The sequence below is a fragment of the Alligator sinensis genome, unplaced genomic scaffold (assembly GCF_000455745.1).
Source record: "Alligator sinensis unplaced genomic scaffold, ASM45574v1 scaffold1318_3, whole genome shotgun sequence".
Lineage (NCBI taxonomy): Eukaryota > Metazoa > Chordata > Crocodylia > Alligatoridae > Alligator > Alligator sinensis.
In genome coordinates this window covers 267,799-288,173 of record NW_005842634.1, presented here as the reverse complement: position 1 = coordinate 288,173, position 20,375 = coordinate 267,799, and the positions used below count along the sequence as shown (strand labels likewise).

The 20,375-nt window shown below is 39.1% G+C and overlaps 1 protein-coding gene across 1 annotated transcript in view; it reads left to right on the top strand.

Annotated features, from left to right (window-relative positions):
* The window catches only part of LOC102373756 (cell surface hyaluronidase-like), a 72,991-nt gene that overhangs the window by 26,975 nt on the left and 25,641 nt on the right, over positions 1-20,375 (top strand). The window contains exons 13-18 of the mRNA XM_025215242.1: positions 512-643; positions 765-800; positions 1,667-1,819; positions 3,915-4,092; positions 9,771-9,986; positions 20,133-20,341. Coding sequence (XP_025071027.1) covers positions 512-643; positions 765-800; positions 1,667-1,819; positions 3,915-4,092; positions 9,771-9,986; positions 20,133-20,341 — 924 coding nt within the window. The remainder of the gene's footprint in view (positions 1-511; positions 644-764; positions 801-1,666; positions 1,820-3,914; positions 4,093-9,770; positions 9,987-20,132; positions 20,342-20,375) is intronic.

Sequence of the window (20,375 nt, the reverse complement as noted above, 5' to 3'; positions counted from 1 at the left end):
ACTGTAAAAAGCCTCTGCGGGCTTTGTCACTGAGATGAAAGGAAGTAAGTTAATGCTCTGGTCTTACCCACCAGGGTCTTGCAAGTGTATGGGGTACAACTCACTAGAGATTCAAGCCCTCTCCTTTGTTGTGCTTTGGCTTGTCCCCTTCTCGTGCAGTGGTGTTCTTAAGAGCCTCTATAGAAAGTCTCCAAGGGGTTTGGATAGTCATGAAGGTACCTTGGAAAATCCAGCCCTAAAGAAAAACTTTGAAGTCAGGGAGAGCTTTTGGACTTACCTCAGTGAGGCCAGAATTTGACACTTAAATGTTTGCTGGCTTCAGTCTTGGAGTAAGATATAGTAACAGAATGAAACAAATATTTTCCCAGTACCTATTATGCTGAAAATAGAAACAAAATTACTTCTTTAATCCCATCAGGTTGTATTTGGAAACAGCTTTGACCAATAGGACCTCCTGTGTCTAACGTTTCCCATTTCTCTTGTGTAATATTAACTAGTTTTCTGCCTTCAGGTTCCGCCCACATCAGGATGCCGACCCTGAAAAGCCACGTATTCCCGCATTAATTGATGGCCTCATCGCTTTTAAAAATAATGACCACGGGGCCTGGGCCAGGGGTGGGGACATTATTTTCCGCAACTCTGGGTAGGTTACTACAATTAGTGTTTATATCATTTATCTCATTATTAGCATAGGTGGCTTTTATTTGATGTTAACTTATCTTATATTCCTAGTCCTTTTCACATTTGGATTTCTTTCTTCCTAGGTTTTCAGACAATGGAATTGGACTGACTCTTGCTAGGTAATTTCATTTCTCACAATATGTCTTGTTTTAAGGTTATGTCCAAGTAACAGACTAAAGAATAAGAGGAGAGGAGAGATCCCCTGTGATTACCTTGAAATGCAAGAAAATCTCTCATTTCATTCCCAAACCATCAGCCCTACCACATATATAACCATTAATGAATGCAACAACACACACTTTCAATTTTTTTGCTTCGGTTTGTTTAAAGAATATGTCATAACCCCTGATTATTTCCTTTTGGGCTGCGTTTAGCCATTAAGCTGAACTTTTTCATGTAGTTCAAGGAGATTTTAGTGCTTGTGTGTTGTTCCATGCATCAGTGGCAGGCAAAGGCCCTCTGTGGGGTTGCAAAGTGGTTCTTCTGACCATATTGCCTCCGGTTATGGTCTGCAGAAATTATTTGTGCTGTTCTAATCCAAAAACTGCTGGTAGATTGATCGCATTTAGACATCTGATCCAGAGCTTGTTGCAGATGATGCGAATCTCTGTTGACTTCAGCTGTGGATACAAATCTAGCTGTGTATGTGTTTCCTCACTTATTGGAGCATTTATATACTTTCCTCCCATTTGTGGGCTAGAATTTGGCCCATATAATGATCTAGTGTGGAGGATACTATATAAAAATTGTGTTTGCCTGGACCACTAAACTGCTCTTAACAATGACAATTACTGAGCTACCTTTATTACAGATACTAATTTGCTGACTTCTGAAGATGTTTTTAAACCATATTTTTTTATGCCTGTGGATTCCTTATTCTGAAATGAAAAATTATGCTGTTTCAGAATCTTAATTAAAAGCACAGTTGAATGTATTTTTAATTAATCTTTTGAACTCTGCTGTGTTTTTCTTTGTCTAATTATAGTGATGGAACTTTCCCAACTGATGAGGGTTCCAGCCTGGAAGTAACACAGTCCATTTTTATTGGAGAAAGCAACAACATTGGCTCCCAGGGAGGACAAAACAGCTACTGGGGGAAAGGGGCAAATGGAGAATATAGGACACTGCCCAGGAACAAGTAGGTTATTCATCTAGCATTTTTCCTTTTATTAGCATAAGAAAAATGTGTGCTAGAATAAAAGCCTTAGGAATGAATGTGGCAACTAAGGAGTAATGTATAATGGACGTTTAAACTATTATACAGGCCATAACCAATGAATATCCAAATAAACCCATTCTTCAGACAAATGATTTGAGAGCTTTCACTGTTAGATGTCCTTGATTTAATTTTCTGCCTAATTTATTAGTCACTAGAGAGTGGATTAGAAAACCTGAAAGAAATCAAGTTGCTTTTCTTCAGGGTGACAATCACATTCAGTGTCTGGACTGAGTAGCTCTCTTTCCATATATTAAACCTCAATTGTAAATATTGTCTTGTGCCCAGACATGCCAGTGTGGCATCAGCAGGGCAATTTCCATTTGAATAGAGTGGGTGGGAAGGCAAGGCTGCCTACACACCTTACCATCTCTCTCTAAACAGGCTCCAGTGCCCAGGCTTGCTTTGAAAGAAAACACATTTGATCCCCGTTTACGTGATCCTATAGCCTTTACAGAGGCAACCTGCCACCAAATTCACTAAACAAGAACATCTGTACTATCTTCCTTTGGTTTTATCAGTGTGCTATAATGTTTTCAGTAGGTGTATGTTTCCCTTTCTTCTCAGAATAACCTATGCCTAGTTTGACAAAAAAAGAAACAGAAAAGAAATGCTACTTTATGTCTCATTTCTTTTTCTATGGTTGCATTCTCTTTCTCTTCCTTTTTACAGTAATACAGCTATCTTTTCAACAGCCGGTATTCCCAGCTCCAGTTATAGAAATATCCATGATTCTTCAGGGTAAATACTAAACAAATAGAAATGCCAAGATAACTATCATCAATCATGGCAAAACACTATCATGGAATGTGTAGTTAAGCAATCGGCAATGTGACACAGCGCATTTGTTGAGTGGTTATAACATGCCTGGCATGCAAATATCCTCTAGACATGTAGCTAAGAGAGCCATGTGAAGTAGAATCTATGCTGTTTAGCAAAAACAGTTCAAGTCACTTTGAATTATTTGTCAGAGCTCTCACAGTACCAGTAGTCGCTTGAAAGGTTACGCTGGTGTTCAAAAAAACTTTTATCAATCTAATTTAATAATCTTTTTAAATAATCCCTGTTGTTAAAAACTGCTACCTGACAACATTTCTGTTCTTTCAATAAAATTCAGTGTTAAATGTAAAGTGCATTTTGTATGAGGCCCACTGCTGGATGGACAGCATTGAAAAATGAAGTCCCTTTATAGTCAACAGAATAGATCTAATGCAAGCAGTCACATTGGGAAAGTACAGACATTCAAAAGTCTTGAAGTGGACTCTATCTAAATTGCATGGTTTTCTGTAAGTGGCGTAGTTTAGATCAGTAGTGAACATTCGCCCTTTGGTTGGGGTGCAAATCTTAGACTGGGTTCTGCCATCTGTGTGATGAACTTCTGTTCTCTTATGGACATAGACCAGTTTCCAATCACTTACACTGGTAAAAGTGTAATGCCTGTAACTGGCCATTGGAAGGGCCTAATCTAGAACCCATTAAAATCAATGGGACTCTTTCCATTAACTTCAGTGGGTTTTGGATCCGGCTCTTTTGTCTCTCACCTAGCCAAATGCACCCCAGATCATTTCCCAGTGCACTGTGTTTTGGGATGCTGCTTGTTTATATTTTAGTACATTTTGTAGAAATTCGATAGCCTGGAGATGCACATAAGGTCGGTTGGGAAAAAATGAAATCTCACTCCCTCATTTCACTTTTTACCATAAAAAGCAATGGAGCAGAGTGGTGTATGATTTCACATTTTTGTTGCTTGAGCAATTCAGCTTTGCCTCAGTCTATGAACAAGGTAGATGTAAACATAATTGTACATGCCTTTACTGGTAGAGTCCATTATCACTTGTAAAGGTATCTAGAGCCACCCTTTAGACAAACACCACCTGTGAGAAACAGAATTTAAAGAATACCTATTAAAAATGCACCCAAAAGGGCATAATGATTCACCAGTGACCACAATGGCACCTCCTTAGTTCTTGCCCACACTTTTAAAATGGAACTCTTTGTTTCTTCTTAAATTCCACAGGACCTTCCCCATCCGTGGCTTCCAGATTTATGATGGCCCTGTCCGGATGGCAAAATGCACTTTCAAAAAATTTACCACCACTGCCGATAGATACTCAAGTGCCATCGGCTTCTTCATGAAGAATTCCTGGCAGATGAGCCCTCAGAATAACGTATCACAAATCAGGATGGAGAGAAGTGTAAGTGCGAAAAGCATGGGCGGTCAGCCAAGCTTGTTGTTTCCAGAAGTCTTTCTCAGTGGTGAGAGATTTACTGTTGGGGAAGTATTCCCAAACTGGGGTGCATGCACCACTGGCTAGGCCAGATTGATGTGCCATCAGTTCTCTCTTCAAAGAAATTATTTAAGACTGTAGTTTGAGAACTGCCGCTCAGACAGCTTCCTTCAGGATGAGAAGAGCTACAAAACCTGAAGAAGACTAAGATATCAGCTCCAGTGGTCCAGATGTTCAGCTGCTACTTATCCCTAGCACCATTTGCTTTAGTGGAGTGATGCTTATGTGCATCAGCTGAGGCTCTTGCCAAGAGTGTGCAGTTTGATTTGTCAAGTCTCAGTACATTGAGTAAATCTAGTGATTTGCAATGGTGAATCTGACCAGGTAAGGATTGCAGAAACAGGCTCCTTATTTTTGTGCTGGTCAGGGTTATAGGATACTGGACAGTTCCAGTCTTTGGATTCATGTGGGCAATCACCTTTGCTTGAGTCTGGCTTGAGAAATTACTGATTCCATAAAGCTTCCTTCCAGAGATTTTAAACTATCGCTACCTTAATCAAAATGAGTCCTAGACTCCATATAGCATTCATGAACTCAATAGCATTGGTCTGAGGCCTGGCTTTGTCTTTAGGACATTTAGGAGCACTGTAATATTGACCAATGCCATTGTCTTTGGCAGAGCAGGCAGCTTTCTGGGTCTTCATCACCACACCTTATACTAACATTAGGAACATGCTTTATACAAAGCCTGTATGCGCAGTCAGTTGTGTGGTATCATTGTAAAATTACTGTTTCTTCATTCCCATGCATTTCCGTAAATCAAACTTCAGGATCTACCTGCTGTCTGCGCATGTGGCACCTAGCACCAGAACAGAAGGAAGGGTAATTTAGCCGAGCATTTTTTACATTCCTCACAGGGAGATGGCCACCACTTGGAAGAAAAAAGCCTTACAGTGTGCTTGGAAAACCTGGAAAACCTGATCTTGCAGAGGGTCTGGAGAGAGCAGGAGTTTTGCCTGAGTGTGGGCTGTAGGCTAGGATCTCCAATCCACAACCCACATGTTTGCAGGCACATTAGGAAAGGAGAGCACTAGCTAGGAAACAGCTGAAAATGCAGATGTGTAACATGGCAGCACCTTTTGAGGTCTGAGAAACTGTTAAATGTCACAGCACCTCCTGAGGCCTGGGAGATGGTTTTGTGCTGCAACACCTTTGAAATCTAAGGTCTGTGAAGCAGGAATTTTTGGAGTTATTAAATACTGCTGCACTCTAATTAAAATAGCACATGCTGGGCTTATTGCAAAATATTACTGATATTATCCAAATAATTGGTCCTTGTTTGTACATTCCTGACAAATGTGCCCATTTGCTAGACTGATATTCTGCCAATTTTTAAGCAGCTAATAACCACCTAGAGTGTAGCACCTTTGCTTTTAGTTCTGTTTTAGCTGGGTTCAACCCAGATATGCTAATCTTGAATTAATACTGTAAAGATCACTGTTGTGTGCAGTTCTATTACTAACTGTGCACAAACTGATTAAGACAGAATCTCTACATTGTTCAAATTGATATTCATTTATAGGCTCCTCTTTCTATTATTTTTAAAAGGGAAGCTAAGGTTCAGTTCCCTGAAGGATAGCACTTTTTTTTGTTTACCAATAATTTTTCAGTCACTTCAGAAGAAATTAAAGATCACTGCAAGGTGTATAATAATGTCAGAACTGTCAGTCATTCAGTCATGCTGGGTGAATCATCACCTACTTGTTCAGGCTAATCAGCTCACTGTTTAGATGACTAAATAATAAAACTAGTTATGCCTTGCTTAATAACAATATAACTGTTCAGTGGATCAAAAGAACTAAATGCTATACTCGAGCAAAGGTAATTCATTTGCATCTCTGTTAACAATTTACATGTAAAGAAAATGTAATGGTGATATTTCATCATCATCATTATTACTATTTCTACCGCTACTACTGTATTATAAGAATGCTTTGGAAATCTTATTTAAAGGTGATCTTCAAAGCACTGGCAAGAGTAATTGGTTTTCTACCTGTACAAAACTGATTATCATGGTTAAGTGACCATGTCTTCCCATGGATGTTTCTATTGACTTAAATAAAAATAAATAGGGTAGGAGGAAACATCACTGACAGAGGCTCTGTATAATCCTAAGGAAGGGGTTGGGGGGAATCCTTGAATCCATGGTCTGGTTTGTCCCCTCTGAGAATTTCCTTACAATGTGGCTTATATTGGCTATTAATGGTCATAAAGTGTTTGTTTTTCCCCCTGTAACCAGGAATAACTAGAATTTAGAGATGGGGCCATGCCCTCTTACTCCCAGCTGTGCCAGGATTTTGCCATCTTGGGAATTGCCCAGCCAGGGGAATCCACCAGCTGTCTGTTTAATGCAGCTGTATGGCCCTTTGCATGGCTAGACCAGTATGGAAAGGCCATATAATGAGCCTTGGTCAAGCTTAATGACTTCCCATTGTCTCAGACAGTCATACAAAAGGGAGGTCACACAGGCTGGAATGGTACAGTCACATAGATGAGAGGAGAGTTTATATTTAGCATAGAGCATCTTAGCAGTATGTTTCCCAGTCAGAAAAGCCAAATCCAAAGTCAGACAAAGTAGTTTCCAAACAATTAAAGTTGGCAAAAAAAAAAATTAAAAATTGAGATCACGTCTCTACATGTTGTGGACAATTACTCTCACCCGCCAGATGGTAGAAGCAAAGAAAATGATTGTAGGCATCTTGTTCTCACTAGAGGGAAATAGCATTTTAAGGTTGCTCTCCAAAGGAGGCAGATTGGGCCCTACATTTATCTTCTTTCACTCAGGTTGATCCATTTGAGGGAAATAGTTCATTCCTGATATAGTTCATAGGTCTGATCCAGAACCCACTGAAATCCATAGAAATACTCCTGTTGAATTTAGTGGGCTTTGGATAAGACCCTAAAGAAGTAGATGTTATCTATTATTGGTCACTTTTTTTCCTCCTTACCCGAGTTAGGCCATGGTACAAAAGGTCTGATCCAGGCAAATTGACCCCTGCATTTCTAAACTCTACTAACTTCAGTGGGGCTGTGCATGCATGGCCTCTTGCCTGCACTGGTCACTCGGCCTTCAGAATCAGGGCCTTACTCTCTGCTACAAAGGAAGAGGCTCACTATGATGATGTAGGAGTTCAGTGACCATGAAAGAGGGGCAGATTCAAACTGGTCAAAGCTAGTTTTCCAAAAGGATTGCAGTCTGTTTCTGTAAGGGATTAATGCTTATTATGGCATGATAATAATAGAATATCATATCGTCTCTGTAAATGTGCTGCCCCATTCCATAGAATTCTGTAGACTAGATATAATTCTTTATTAAATTGTAGAGGTTAACTTAAAAAGCCCCTTAAAAGGTATTATTTTCTACTGAAGTCTATGGATATGTTACATAAAGGTGCACAAATCTGTCCATGTTACATAAGTTCAGGTGATAAATTGGAAAGTTATGTAATAAACTTAACGATGAGTAGGAGAGAGATTGTCTCTCCTGCCCGCTAAGCCATAACTCCACAAGGTGATTTTGGGTTGGCTGTAGTACAATACAAAAGCATTACTTTAATATTCCAAACAACTGAATGAGGTTCTGTGGAATACTCCTCCCCTCCCCCATGTAATCCACATCATCTGTCAGCCGAAAGAGTGAATATGTACTGGACAGATACTTTCAAAATGGCATCCAATTTCTGTACTTCTGACTTAAAGCACCCACAAATTCAATTAGCAACACGACAGCTAGACTAACTCAGAGCCATGTGCTCTCTTTTTATGTCATTTCTGTCTCTGGCATTTTGCATCTGGAAGCTGATTCTTTTCAATGGCTGTACATCTTTGCAGTTTACAAGAAGATATTGTTCCGCGTGGAGTCCTGATGCAGTACAAACATCGTCGCCCAGTTTACAAGGTTAAAAGTTGCACTGAAATGTACAAAGGCAGCAGGGCTGTTAATTGGATTTTTTTAGAATATCCATTTTACTTCTGACTTTCCAAGTTGAGAGAACAATTTTAAAAAGATTAACTTAAACACTAAACTTTCTGCCCCTTGGTGCTTTAATTAAATTTAAGTTGTACAGGCTGTACTTTACTTTCTTTTGAAGTACATCTGTCTTTGTTCTGTTACCATTGAAGTGCCCATTTTTATATTCAAACCCAGAAGTGTACTGTTGCAGTATATTTAACATGGAGCTTTGAACTGAAGTACAGTGTTTTCATTTTGCTAACATGTCTTCTTTTTCAAATAAAAAACGAAGACATTATCACTGGGATCCTTCTTTGCCAAATAGCTCACTGAAGGTTTGCTTCAGTGAGATGAGAACAGAATTGAAATTGCCCACATAAATGCGTACAAAATCTGTGTTTTGATTATTCTAAAAATAGGACTGAGTTAGATATTAGTGTAAGAGACCAGGAATTAGATTAGGAGAAGGACAAAAAATTGGCACCCAATCTGATTTGATTAGTCTAAACTAAATGTCCTGAAACCTTGACTAGGTGCAAGTAGTTGTTGCCTCATCATTAATCCTTTATAGACCAACAGGGCTATTCATGTGATGAAGAAATACTGACAGGCTCTTATCATTGCCCTACTGAGGTTTTTAAGATCAAGCTTTCAAAGCCCCTGGTAGGCTGGCACCTGGTGTGTAAACTCTTGTCCATGTGTGAAAACATTACTCCTATAACCTAGAGCATGTAGATTCACCATCTCCTTGTGACCTAATAATTGCCCACATTGCTTTACCCACAGACACCAAATAGTCAACACTTTTGCAGGTTCTTTACTTCTTAATTAGTTTTTATGTCGGACTTTATGATTTTACCAATTTGACTGTTTTAACTGTTATTACTGTGCTGTTCAACTATTTTAAATTCTGGGGAAGTGCATAAGGAGAGTAGTTTTTTTTTAGCTGTTGTATCATGTTTTTTTTCCTCAGAAAAGAAATATGTTCAGATCATAATAGAATATCCTCCAGTGTAAAATCTGAGAAGACTTGCTGTCTCACACTGGAGGTTAATTAATGGGAACATTTAAAAATAAAGGTGCTTTCAAGAACTGCTTATGGCAACCTTTGGAAATATGCTTTGAGGAAAAAATTCTGCATATATCTGATAGCTTTTTTTTTGTTTCTTGGAGCATTTCCATTCAAGAGGATGCTTGCTCACTTGTCATTGCAGAGCCTTCCAAGGTATCTTTATTTCCTCAAGTCATATCCTTGTTTACAGCACATCATGGTTAATTGCTGTGTATGACTTTAAGGAATAAGCAGCAGGAGTAAATGAACATCTTGGATCCAAAGGCATTATTTTCATGAAAACAAATATCAGTGGGGAGAATAAACAATTATCAGAATTAAGAAACGAATCAAGAAGAATGCATCCATGAAAATAAATGTTTTATAGCCAAAAGTGTGTTTAAATACATCCATTATACAGGTGGCAACACTGACATAGATCTTGGTGAGTTCATAGGGCTTTCTGCTTTAGAGATATTTCTAATTGAACTGGATAAATGTGCCTCTGTTCATCTTAGTAAGCAGCTGTGGTGGCGCCAGTAACCTCTTTTTTTTTTTCTTTTTTTTGGCTCTTTCTTGTAGGTTGGGCTGAAGGTTTTCTTTGGTAGACCAGGCCAGTGGTTTGGAGACAATGATAATGATGGTGACAAAATTTCTGTTTTTCATGATCTGGATGGTTCAGTGACGGGATATCCAGACACCTTCATAGGCAGAGCGGACAACTCCCTGCTTCGTCATCCAGGTTGTCTCACAGTTCCAAGGTGGAATGGGATGATATGCGCTGGGAAGTATGCACAGGTAACACTCATAGCTTATAATTTACTTGGAGATACTCAGAAAAGTTATTTATTAAAGGGCTGATTCAGGATGCTAGTGCTAGTAAAGCACCTTGCCGTAGTTCTAGGTTCCAATGCAGTATTTCAAATCAATATTATGCTAATCAGTACTACAACGGACCTCCCTAGGTAGAAGGTCCTTACGTATTTTGGTGCTGGGTAACAGAAAACAATGCTAAAACAGAACAAAGTAATAGAAAGCTGAAAAATAAATTGAGTCAACGATTAGTCCTTCCAGTGTTGTCATCTTTGTTCAAGAATTGTAGTGGTGCTGTAATCTCTCAGCTTCTTGCAAGCTAGCAGGACTGTATGGCTGCATGGCTCTCACAGGTGTAGCAGCCCAGTGCCGTAAAGTTGCAGCACCCAGGTCCAACTCATTTTAGTTCTTGTTTCCCAAAGGCTATTTGTCATTTCAGTGGAGAAACTGCAGCAATGCATGGGGTCTCCATGTGCACAATTATTCAAAACCCCAGGGAACCTTTTTGTTTTAGATCTAAGAAAAAGAAAGAAGACTATTCCTTGCCCTCCTCCTCTTCCTCCTCCTCCTCCTAGCCCCTAGAGTATTAATTATATGGCCATATAGCAGAACAATAACATTTAAAGCCTAATACACCATTACAGTGCATTGGAAATCTTGCCAGGACTCTTAAGGTGAGTGAACACAGTACGGCATATCCTGTTATTCCCACCCAAGGTGCTAAAGGAAAAGCCTAATGTTAGTTAGGTAACAAGTGAACACCTGGAGTTAAAGCCATCTTGAAACTGTTCATTAACTCTCTGACAGGCCATGAATTAATCACGTAACTTCCCAAGCCTGGAGCCCTTGCTCATGTGAATACGGTCTCCAGAATTAGACTCATGGCTTCATTTTTTTCATTTATGAAAAGGGGCAAAACCATATGCATTGGCTTGTTTAACACAAGGATTTGGAGGCACAATTAGTTTTTGTAAAGAACTTTGGAAACAGGGTGGCCTGTGAAAATGCCCGATACTTTTGTTAATCATATTTAGCAGAAGGAAGAAATGCGTGATTACAGTTTGACATTTACTGTGTGATGTTTGTGAAAACAAATGCATGGATTATGAAGGGAAGTCCATTTGTTTCTTGCAAAACCATACAAAAAACATATTTAGTCATTTAGAAATACTGCTTTTTGCATGTATTATGTACATATGCATTATTAGATGAAGGGATGTCACTGGAGGGCATATGCAGAAATTAAACCAATAGGTAGCATATGTGCCTATGCGAATGTGGATTGTGCTTAGAAAATATGTATTGTGAGCCTAGCAAATGTGATTCTCAGGAGAAATAGTAATATTCTCCTCACTGATATTTGCAGTGGGCTTTTTATTTACAAGGCTAAATGTAAATAAAAATTTCTGAATTTTTATGAAATCACTGAATTTCTTCAGTGGCACAATACAAAAGGGAGAGAATCAGAGTGAAAAAGCTTGTTTGTTCATTATAGCGATCTATTTTTCCAAAATAAATATCTGCTTTATATTATTACCAACAAATGTGATGAGGGAAAAAAGGTCTTAAAATCAGATCATGGGTCATATTATAAATGGCAGGAGGGCACACATTCCTTTAAGAAGATTATGATGTAGAGGGTGGAATGTGCTATACATGCATGTCTCCATCATGTATTTATTGATCACTGACGGGACACCTGAAGTACAGGGTGTAGCATAGAATAAAATCCTGCAGATTGTGTAGCTGGAACTGCTCTTATAAAGGACTAAGTTATCAGGTCTTTCTTTATTAATAAAAGTATCTGCATTAATTTTAGTTGCAGTCATGGCTAGTGAATACTATGATACTGTGATACTAGGGAAAGCTATGTGAGAATATAGATACTGGTCCTTTATTTTTAAGTTGAAGTCAAAAAGAGTATAGCTGTTGACTTCCCTGGAAACAGAATTGGATTCAGGTGCAAGAAATACATAGAGTCAGGTTTATTGTGCTTTGCATTTCTGTTTTGAACTGTGTGTATGGAGTAGAAATGGCATCCTGGTCTCTGGGAACTCAGGAGTTAAATTTTGACTTGTAAACAAGTAGGAATTTATATTTTTATTTCTATTTATACCTTTCCCATTATGGCAGTCTATGGGGTGAGGCAGTTTTTTCCACCATAGAAAATTTCCTTGGCTGAGTTTAGGCAAGAATAAACATTTCCTTCTCTGGGATCTGTCTCTTACTAGTGCTTTTCAGCCAATCAACATTCAGCCGAGTAAAAGAAGTTCATACTAAAGGCTTCATTTTGAGTTGTTGGGTGGGGAAATGTATATGTATATGCAGTGAAGATAATTGGCTCTGTGCAATAAAAGTGTATTTAATTTTATAGGATATAATCATTTCAGTGCCTAACCATACTGGCAGACTCGCCAGATCTTTATCCAAGCTGATGATTTGTTTATGCCAAATCTCACAGTATATATTTCGGTTCAGAAGCATCAAAGAATAAATCCAGTTATGGAAAAAGATTAGTTACTTTGATCTTGTAAACTCTAATACCCCTGGTAAAAGTACTGTTTCACTTCTTATGATTTGCATTTTGAAGCTATGATATTTAGATTAGGGATGGGCTAACTGGCTCATATACAATTAGAACCAAACTGTTCACCCAGAACTTTAGCAACTTCTTTTGTGGTTGCAGGATGGGGGATAAGTGAAGTTCAATTTACTGGACACATTAATCAGATTACTGGACACATACTTATTTTTGTTGGTATTCATTTAATTTGCTACTTTTTCTACCTATCCTGGTTTTGACCGGGCCTAGAAGAGGAATTATGTGGAAAGGCCTGTTCCTTTTGAAGGATTTCAAATTCAACAGATATAGAGAAACTTTTACTGGAGAGTTCTTTGATTTCTTACGTTCATGATGCTGTTTCTCTACCTCACCTGAGGCATCACAGGGAGAAATTCATCACCAAATTTTACTGATGCATTTCCTGGCCTCCTCTCCACCATAAGCACTTAACTTCACAATGCCTTTCTTCTCCTAGTTTCAAAGATGCTCTCATTCTCATCTCGTGCTTGCTGCTGCCAGTCATAAATGTTAAGAAATCATGAGACTGGCTTGAAAACTAGGCTTGTGCGAAGCAGCTAGTATTCGCTTCGGATTCTGCTTCGGCCAATTCAGGGGACAGTAATTCGATTCAAAAAGCCACATACTCACTGGCTCCTGCCAGGCTGGAGGGGGAGGAGAGGGGGGCAATCCCTGCTGCCTCCCACTGCCCTGCACTGCAGGGGAGGCTCTGCCACAACTCGCACTCAGGGGAGCTGGGGGAGCAGGCAGGGCCTGGCGGGGGTCCCTCTATGGTCCCCTCCCCTAGTCCCCACCCCTTACTGACCAACACAGAGTCCGGGTCCAGCTCCCTGTGACAGCGAGCGGGGACTGCCCAAATATCCGGAGCTCTCAGAACCTTTTCCGAATCGATTCAGAGAGCTTCGAATCAATTTGGACCTTTTTACTGGTCTCCTGATTTGATTCTGATTTGGAGATTCAGCCAGCAAATCGGGCCAAATCTCCTCTGAATCAAATCAGCACTCAAAGCTTCGCACAGCCCTATTGAAAACCATGTGATTTTGTTTGTTTTATTTTTAGGTTTTTAAAAAAATGATGAGTTTTAGGTTCTTTTTACTTATCCTTTGAGTTTTACCCTTTATGGTTCATACTTTCAAACTTTTTTTCCCTGCCACATACTGCTCTGTTTTTAATGAAAGCAGAGGTTTTTATTTAATAATATGAATCTAGGAGCTGGAGCTTTAATAAGCACATCAAATAAAATGAGGCTTTCAATAAGATTTTGAGAGTTGGTGATCCTAAGTCTTTGAGAGTCTCTAAGACACACCCAGGGCCTTTAGACCCAAGAGTTGAAGTCCTAGATTATTTTGGAACATGAGTTAGTTTCAGGCTTTACAAAGAAAGAATAAGAAAATGAGTGTGGGGGGGGAGGGGGAGGGGGAGGTTATAGGCCCATAACCTATAATTGTCTTCATGTGGGTGGCCCATTGGATAAGATTTTCAAAAACACCAACATGAAGCCAATGAGACTTAGGTTCCTAGATACCTACATTTTGGAAGTCAGATTTAGGTTCTTAACTTATTTAGGTGCTTTTACAAATCTTATGCCTTCTGTCTCATCCTTTCACTTTGACTTCAGTTGAACTGTTTACTCCAAGTATTCATTCTCTCCTCCCAGGACTTCTCAGTAATACTTGAGAAATTAATTGGAAGAGTCTGGAAAATGTCCTTGCTTTGTTAGCTCCTATTTTTATTAAAACAAACACAGTTTTTGGCAGTACAAGCTACTTGATCAGTAAAAAGAGAGCATGAGACGCTCAGGATAAGGAAGAGTAGCACTATTGAGTCAGTCAATATTCTGTATTGCAGTAAAATAAATGCCCTCCTATTACAAAACATTCAAGAGATACTTTTTTAAACCAGATTTTTAACCAATTTTTTAACAATTATAACCAGTTCATCACACTTGGTTTATATTCCCTAAGCCCTATAATACTGTTAATCTAATAAGGGTAAAAAGTTGTTCCATTTGCCTTAATACGTTTTTTTTCCAGCCCCAAGTTTAGAGTGAATATTTGCAATTAAAGCTGGTCCTGTGCCCTCCCTATGGCCTTTCTGTGACCAGTTACATATATTTAGCTGGTATTCACTGATATGCAAAGCCTGTTTAGGCAGTAATAACTTCCATCATCTTTTCTAAAGGTTAATCAGTCAAAAACACTGCGGGCAGTTCCTCTTAAAATGTTTCTAACCAGTGATAGTAAAGGTGCCCTGGTACTTTTGAAGAGCTAGAAGTGCAGAATCCAGTTCAAGTCAGTGAAACTTAAGGAGCTTCACCATCTCAGAATTGCTCAGTACCTTGTACTTTTGGTCACTAGAAAGAAAGACAAAGTTGTGTGATCTTTCTTAGCTAATTGTGTTAAATTCTGGCACAATTAGAGGGTCACAACTTGGGGGATCAGATTATCATTTCTGCCACACACTGGAATAAATTTGGAGTAACTGCTGACTTCAGCAGAACAAATCTAGATTGAAGCTGGATTATTTGAAATCAGAATCTGTCCCAGTATTTTTATAGGATTAAAATGATGTACTTTTCCAGAAAAAATGTTAGGGTCTTCAGTTAGAAGCTTCAATTTCAAAGGCTAAACATTCTTGTCATGGGAAACAGTGTTTTTGGCAGTCAGACAAGCTGAGAAAGATAGAATGTGTGGGCTCCAAAAGACTGCTGAAGAAAACTGCTCCTTGCATCTGAACCAAGGTTGGGCGCTTAATGATTAACTTGAGGCTGAAATCTGATGCCCATCCGACATGCCTGCACTGTGGGAGAAACATAAACAGTGGCTGAACTAGATGCTTAGAAGGCATACCGAGGTCCTCTCAGCTCAAAAGTCAAGAATCTGTGTCTAATACCTTGCACGTTGCTTACCTTCATAGTCTTTACCCAGCTAGATAGCAAATCAAATACGAGTTCGAATACAACCTGTCTTTTTCAATAATTTAACAGTCTGTTAGGGAATCTTGCAATGCACGTAGAGATAGGAAACATCATTTTAGTGTGGATAAATGGGAATTCAGAAGGATCATTTTACATTTCATCTTAACAAATGTGTGTTACATCTTGTACTGTATCCACCTGTCATTCCTTCTCATGTTTTAGAATATCTTCATGCCCACTTCACTTTCTCCTACTGTCTTTTATTTTAGTAGATCTGATGAAAATTTGTGGAGATAACCCTAGAGGACCAGCAAGCCAGGTTTCTTTTCCTAAAACAAAGTTCTCTTGCTCTATCTCTTCTTCCTCTTCGGAGGCAAGTGTTATAAATTTGTTCACATTCACAAAGTTTTCATTCCAGAAATATGTATTCAAGGGAAAGCAATTAAGATTTTCCATGTTAAGCAAAGCAAGTAAAAATGTCATAGAAGAAAAGAATGAAGAAAAATAGACAGGCTTTCATGACACTTTAATATATAGGGAACAGGCTTTGATGTGAAATTTAACACAGTTTTGGGCAGTGGACAGCTTAGGGTAATGAGCTTTGGAGTCTGTGAGCTCAAAATTTCATTTTGACTATGGACAGTTCAGCTGTAACCAAAATTTGTTTCCATCTGATGGATGTTTGGGGGCTACATAAAACAAATTGGTGATCGCCATCCAGCCCATAGAGGACAGGCTGCTGCATCATTAAACTTGTTAGAACTGGCACCAGTCAGCATCCTGGGTAGCAGATATCGCAAAGAGGTCATGGATAGAATAGGTGCTGGATCCCTTCTAGGTGAAGTCCACAGACTGGGTGGTATGTGGAAACTTGCAGTGGGTAAGGAGAAGACTGCAGCTCCCGAACTGTCATTTTCACAATCCAGTTGTGGAATTGTACAATTCAGTTGTGGGCATAAACCTCTCTCAGGCCAACTTCTGCTACCACATACCCCATTGACTTAAGTGGTGCTGCACAGGAATGTGAGGGTCTGTCTACACTAAGTTTGTTGCTGGGTCAAGGATACAGGTTGTAGCCATGTTGGTCTACAGGCAAAAGCAATCAGAACTCTTGGTAGAGGTAATATCTCTTATTAGACCAACTAGATATTTAAAAAAAACAATCTTTATTTGCAAGCTTTTGGGCACATGCACACTTCTGCAGGGATACAAGAGTGTAAAGTTTGTAACATTTCTCCTAGGGGGAAATGAAAATTCATATTTCACAGGAGAACTGAAAGGTGTTGTAAGATCTGGTTGAAAAAGTTCATTTTGTGCAAATTAGGCTCAGATAAAAGTTAGAGCAGTCTATTTACCTCAAAGTTATCTGATGGCAAGCAGGATGTTGAATGATGCTTCCTTCTGGTTGTGATGTTTCATATTTCACAGGAGGATGGCTTGATGGAAGGCTGTCCTGGGGAAGGAATTTCTCTTGTGTTGAGCCAGCTCTGTGCTCTGTGAACATATACATTTGGCTCCTGCCTTTTGTTTCGAGCCAAATTTGCTACCTTTTACAATCTTTACACTCTCCTGTGCCTGAAGAAGTGTGTGTGTGCCCAAAAGCTTGCAAATAAAGAATTTTGTTTTTGCTAGGCCAGGCTTTTGAACTCTCTGATTGCTCAGTGCTAATAAAAATGAGTACACAAGCTTCAAAACATCCACCAGATAACTAAGTCCTGTATTATACAGCTGAAAACATACTTGATGATTATTATACTGAAAATTCTTCATGCATTGGCTGCAGTGAGGTATGAAGTAAGCTCACAAATATTTTTCCTTAACCACAAGAAATGCATTTTTTGTCATTATAACACTTACTGTATTGTTGTCAAAGTAACTGTAATTATTAGCCTTCCAATTCAGTCTGTAACTGACTCCCTAGGCATTTAAGAAAATGTTATCACCAGTTAAATGGTTTGACATTTGCTCATCATCCTATTTTGGAAGCATATAATAAACTCTTCCAACCTTTTCTTGGACCCGTTATCAGTCGCAGTGGACATTCCAGTCTGCAATACACAGTTACTTACTTTTCAGCTGTTAAAGTATCCTGAAATATTTAGGAAGGCTTTCTTTTTCTGATACACTGGAATTCAAGAACCTTCTGTTTTTCCTTGAATGTTTCACTGTTTTGGGGGCTTTTGCTGATCTTAGTTTTAATTTTTTAATATGTGCTCTTTATTTACTACCTAAACATTTTGTAATTACTGGACACATATTTGAGGAAACAAACTGCAGACTTCAAAGGTTAGAAATGAAGTGATGAAAACTGTTGACATGAATATAGAAAGACAGAACTGGAACATTGTTTTGCAGTAGCTGACCTCCTTCTTATGTTCCTTAGTCAGAATAACACTGTTCAGGTCAAACCTATACATAAATTCATAGACTTTTAGGCCTGAAGAAATTTTCCTGATCATCCAATCTGACCACCTGCATAGCACCAGCCATATCATTTCAATCTGATGTGATTGAAACATGTATTGATGTGCTTGATACATTATTTGACTGGATGGCACAGCTCTGGCCTCCCTATCAACAGTTTGAATATTGAGGGCAAATAGATTTTTCTTCTTTGGTTTCATAAGTAAAAAATGTCTTTCATCTGAATCTAAAATGTATTCTTTCTTGTGGTATTAAAGAATGAGTAAATGAACTTTGCTTGGAAAATTATTTTGGAAAGTTGTGGCCTACAGTGTTAACAGCAAAGTTAGTCCTGGTATTGGGTGTAACCCTTAAGGGGTCTTCATGTGTTTCTCAGAACCAGAGCTACTATTTTTATTAAATTGACTCTGACAGGATTGCACCGATGTGAATGCAAGATTTGACCAGTGGTCTGTGAAAATTATGGAATGATTTTGGGATCATCTTTTGTGCCTTTAGGGCACGTTTTTCAAAGTTGGGTGTCTGTGCTCCTGGCCACAGCCTTCCAGAAATGCCAAACAGTATCAGATTAATTGAAAACAGTAGGACCTGCAAGTGCTCAGCGCCTCTTGAAAATGGGGTCTCTAGATTAACATCTTAACTGGATAGACATCCAGACTTAAATATTTTGACTTTAGATTCCAAGTTGAAACCTGTTTCTAAAAATACCATGCCAGAGGCAGGCCATAGGTTAAATAATCCCCTGGCTAGATATGTGGCACACACTCCCGTTAAATGCATTTTACTGACACCAAGGTGTTACATTCCAAGAAGGCAGCAGCAAGAGGTTGCAGCATTTTGAGTCATCTGGTATGCAAACACCTGCTTCTTGGCTGTGATACGACATGTAAACTATTGGGTCAATACAGCAAGGCCTTTCCCGTTTTAAATAAGCTCTATCTTTTGTGTCCCATTATTTTTAATGTCTCAGTAGCACCTATATGTCTCAACTAAGATAAAAACCTATTGTCTTAGATACTGCCCATGAACATAGTCAGAGACAGTCCCCTCTTCTAAAATGGTGAAGTAAGGGGAGAGAAGTACAGAGAAGTCGGCACCCCGAGATGTTTTAGGAGGATAGTGGCAGATTGGGTTACAACCCAGATGGCTGGTTGTCCTGTCCACTGCCCTCTCCAAGCATGCATTATTCTCTTTCCATTGTCACATGTGGCACTTAATGGTGTTGGAGAATTCCTCTCTACTGCTCCTTCACAGGGTCTGCAATTTTATAAAAAGTAAGCAGTGCCTTTTTTTTAACAGCACGAGAGAGAAGGAAATGGGACTGTATGTGTTCTGAGTTTTCCTCGGTTTATTTTTAAATCTTCCAAGGAGCAAGTTGGCTCTATACAATGTTCAGAAATGTTAACATTACACTAGCAGATATGCATGTGAATAGAACTGTATCGTGCTGCTGCCCCAGGGCACCCCACAGCCATTAGCTGATGTGCACTAAGTATTCCACCTGAAGGCTGAAATGGCTTTTTCCCCATGAATTAGTTTTCCCTTGATTTTTTTTTTTTTTTGGCCAGGACCCAAAAATCATTAGAGGTGTGTTGTACTGTAATTCCTCCTTTGGGTGAATCCAAATTCTGTTCCCTTTTGGGGGCATCTGTTCACCTCAGTGCAAAGAAGTCATGCTATGGATTGTGTAATACATTTCTTGAATTGTAAGGAAGTTTTTTGGAAGGCCCTTCATTTATAGCTTCCCAACAGCATCGTTGTAGTCTTGAACCTGAAAACAGCTGTGGGTTCCATTACAAAATTAACCCTGATCCAAAGCCCACTGAAGTCCATGGAAAGAATTGTAATGTCTTCAGTGGAGATGGGATCAGACCTGTAGCCCTGGGTATTTAAATGGTAAATCTTTACGCTCTTAAGAAAAAAAAGTGCCTAAATATTATTTTAATTAACTTTTCACTTTGAGGTTGAATGATAAATATGTTTGGTGCCATATTCCTCATGTCACCTAATCAAGCACGTGGAAATGGCTATGAAATTCCTATGCCTGTTGTATGTCTTTATTTGAACTGGAAGCACTTCAGTGGCTTTTCAAATGTTCTGAGCTCTTCATCAGCAAAATCATTTAAAGGGAATGATGATCAAACACATATGTTAAGACAGAGCCTGGATGGTCTAATGAATGTATTTGTCCTTTTCCTTTCACTCTCAGCTTTATATTCAGGCCAGACGTCCTGAGAATCTAACCTTATTGATTGCCAGAGCAGCATACTATTCTCATCCCCTGAGGCTGCAAGGCGTCAATAGAGGAGTACCATACCAACAGTACCAACCTGTGGTGATGCTGGAGCAAGCTTATACCATTCACTGGGATGGGGGAGCACCAGAGGACATCATTCTGTACCCAATTAACTTCAACAGGTACCACCCAAAAGTTGTTTGAATGTCTTTCCTT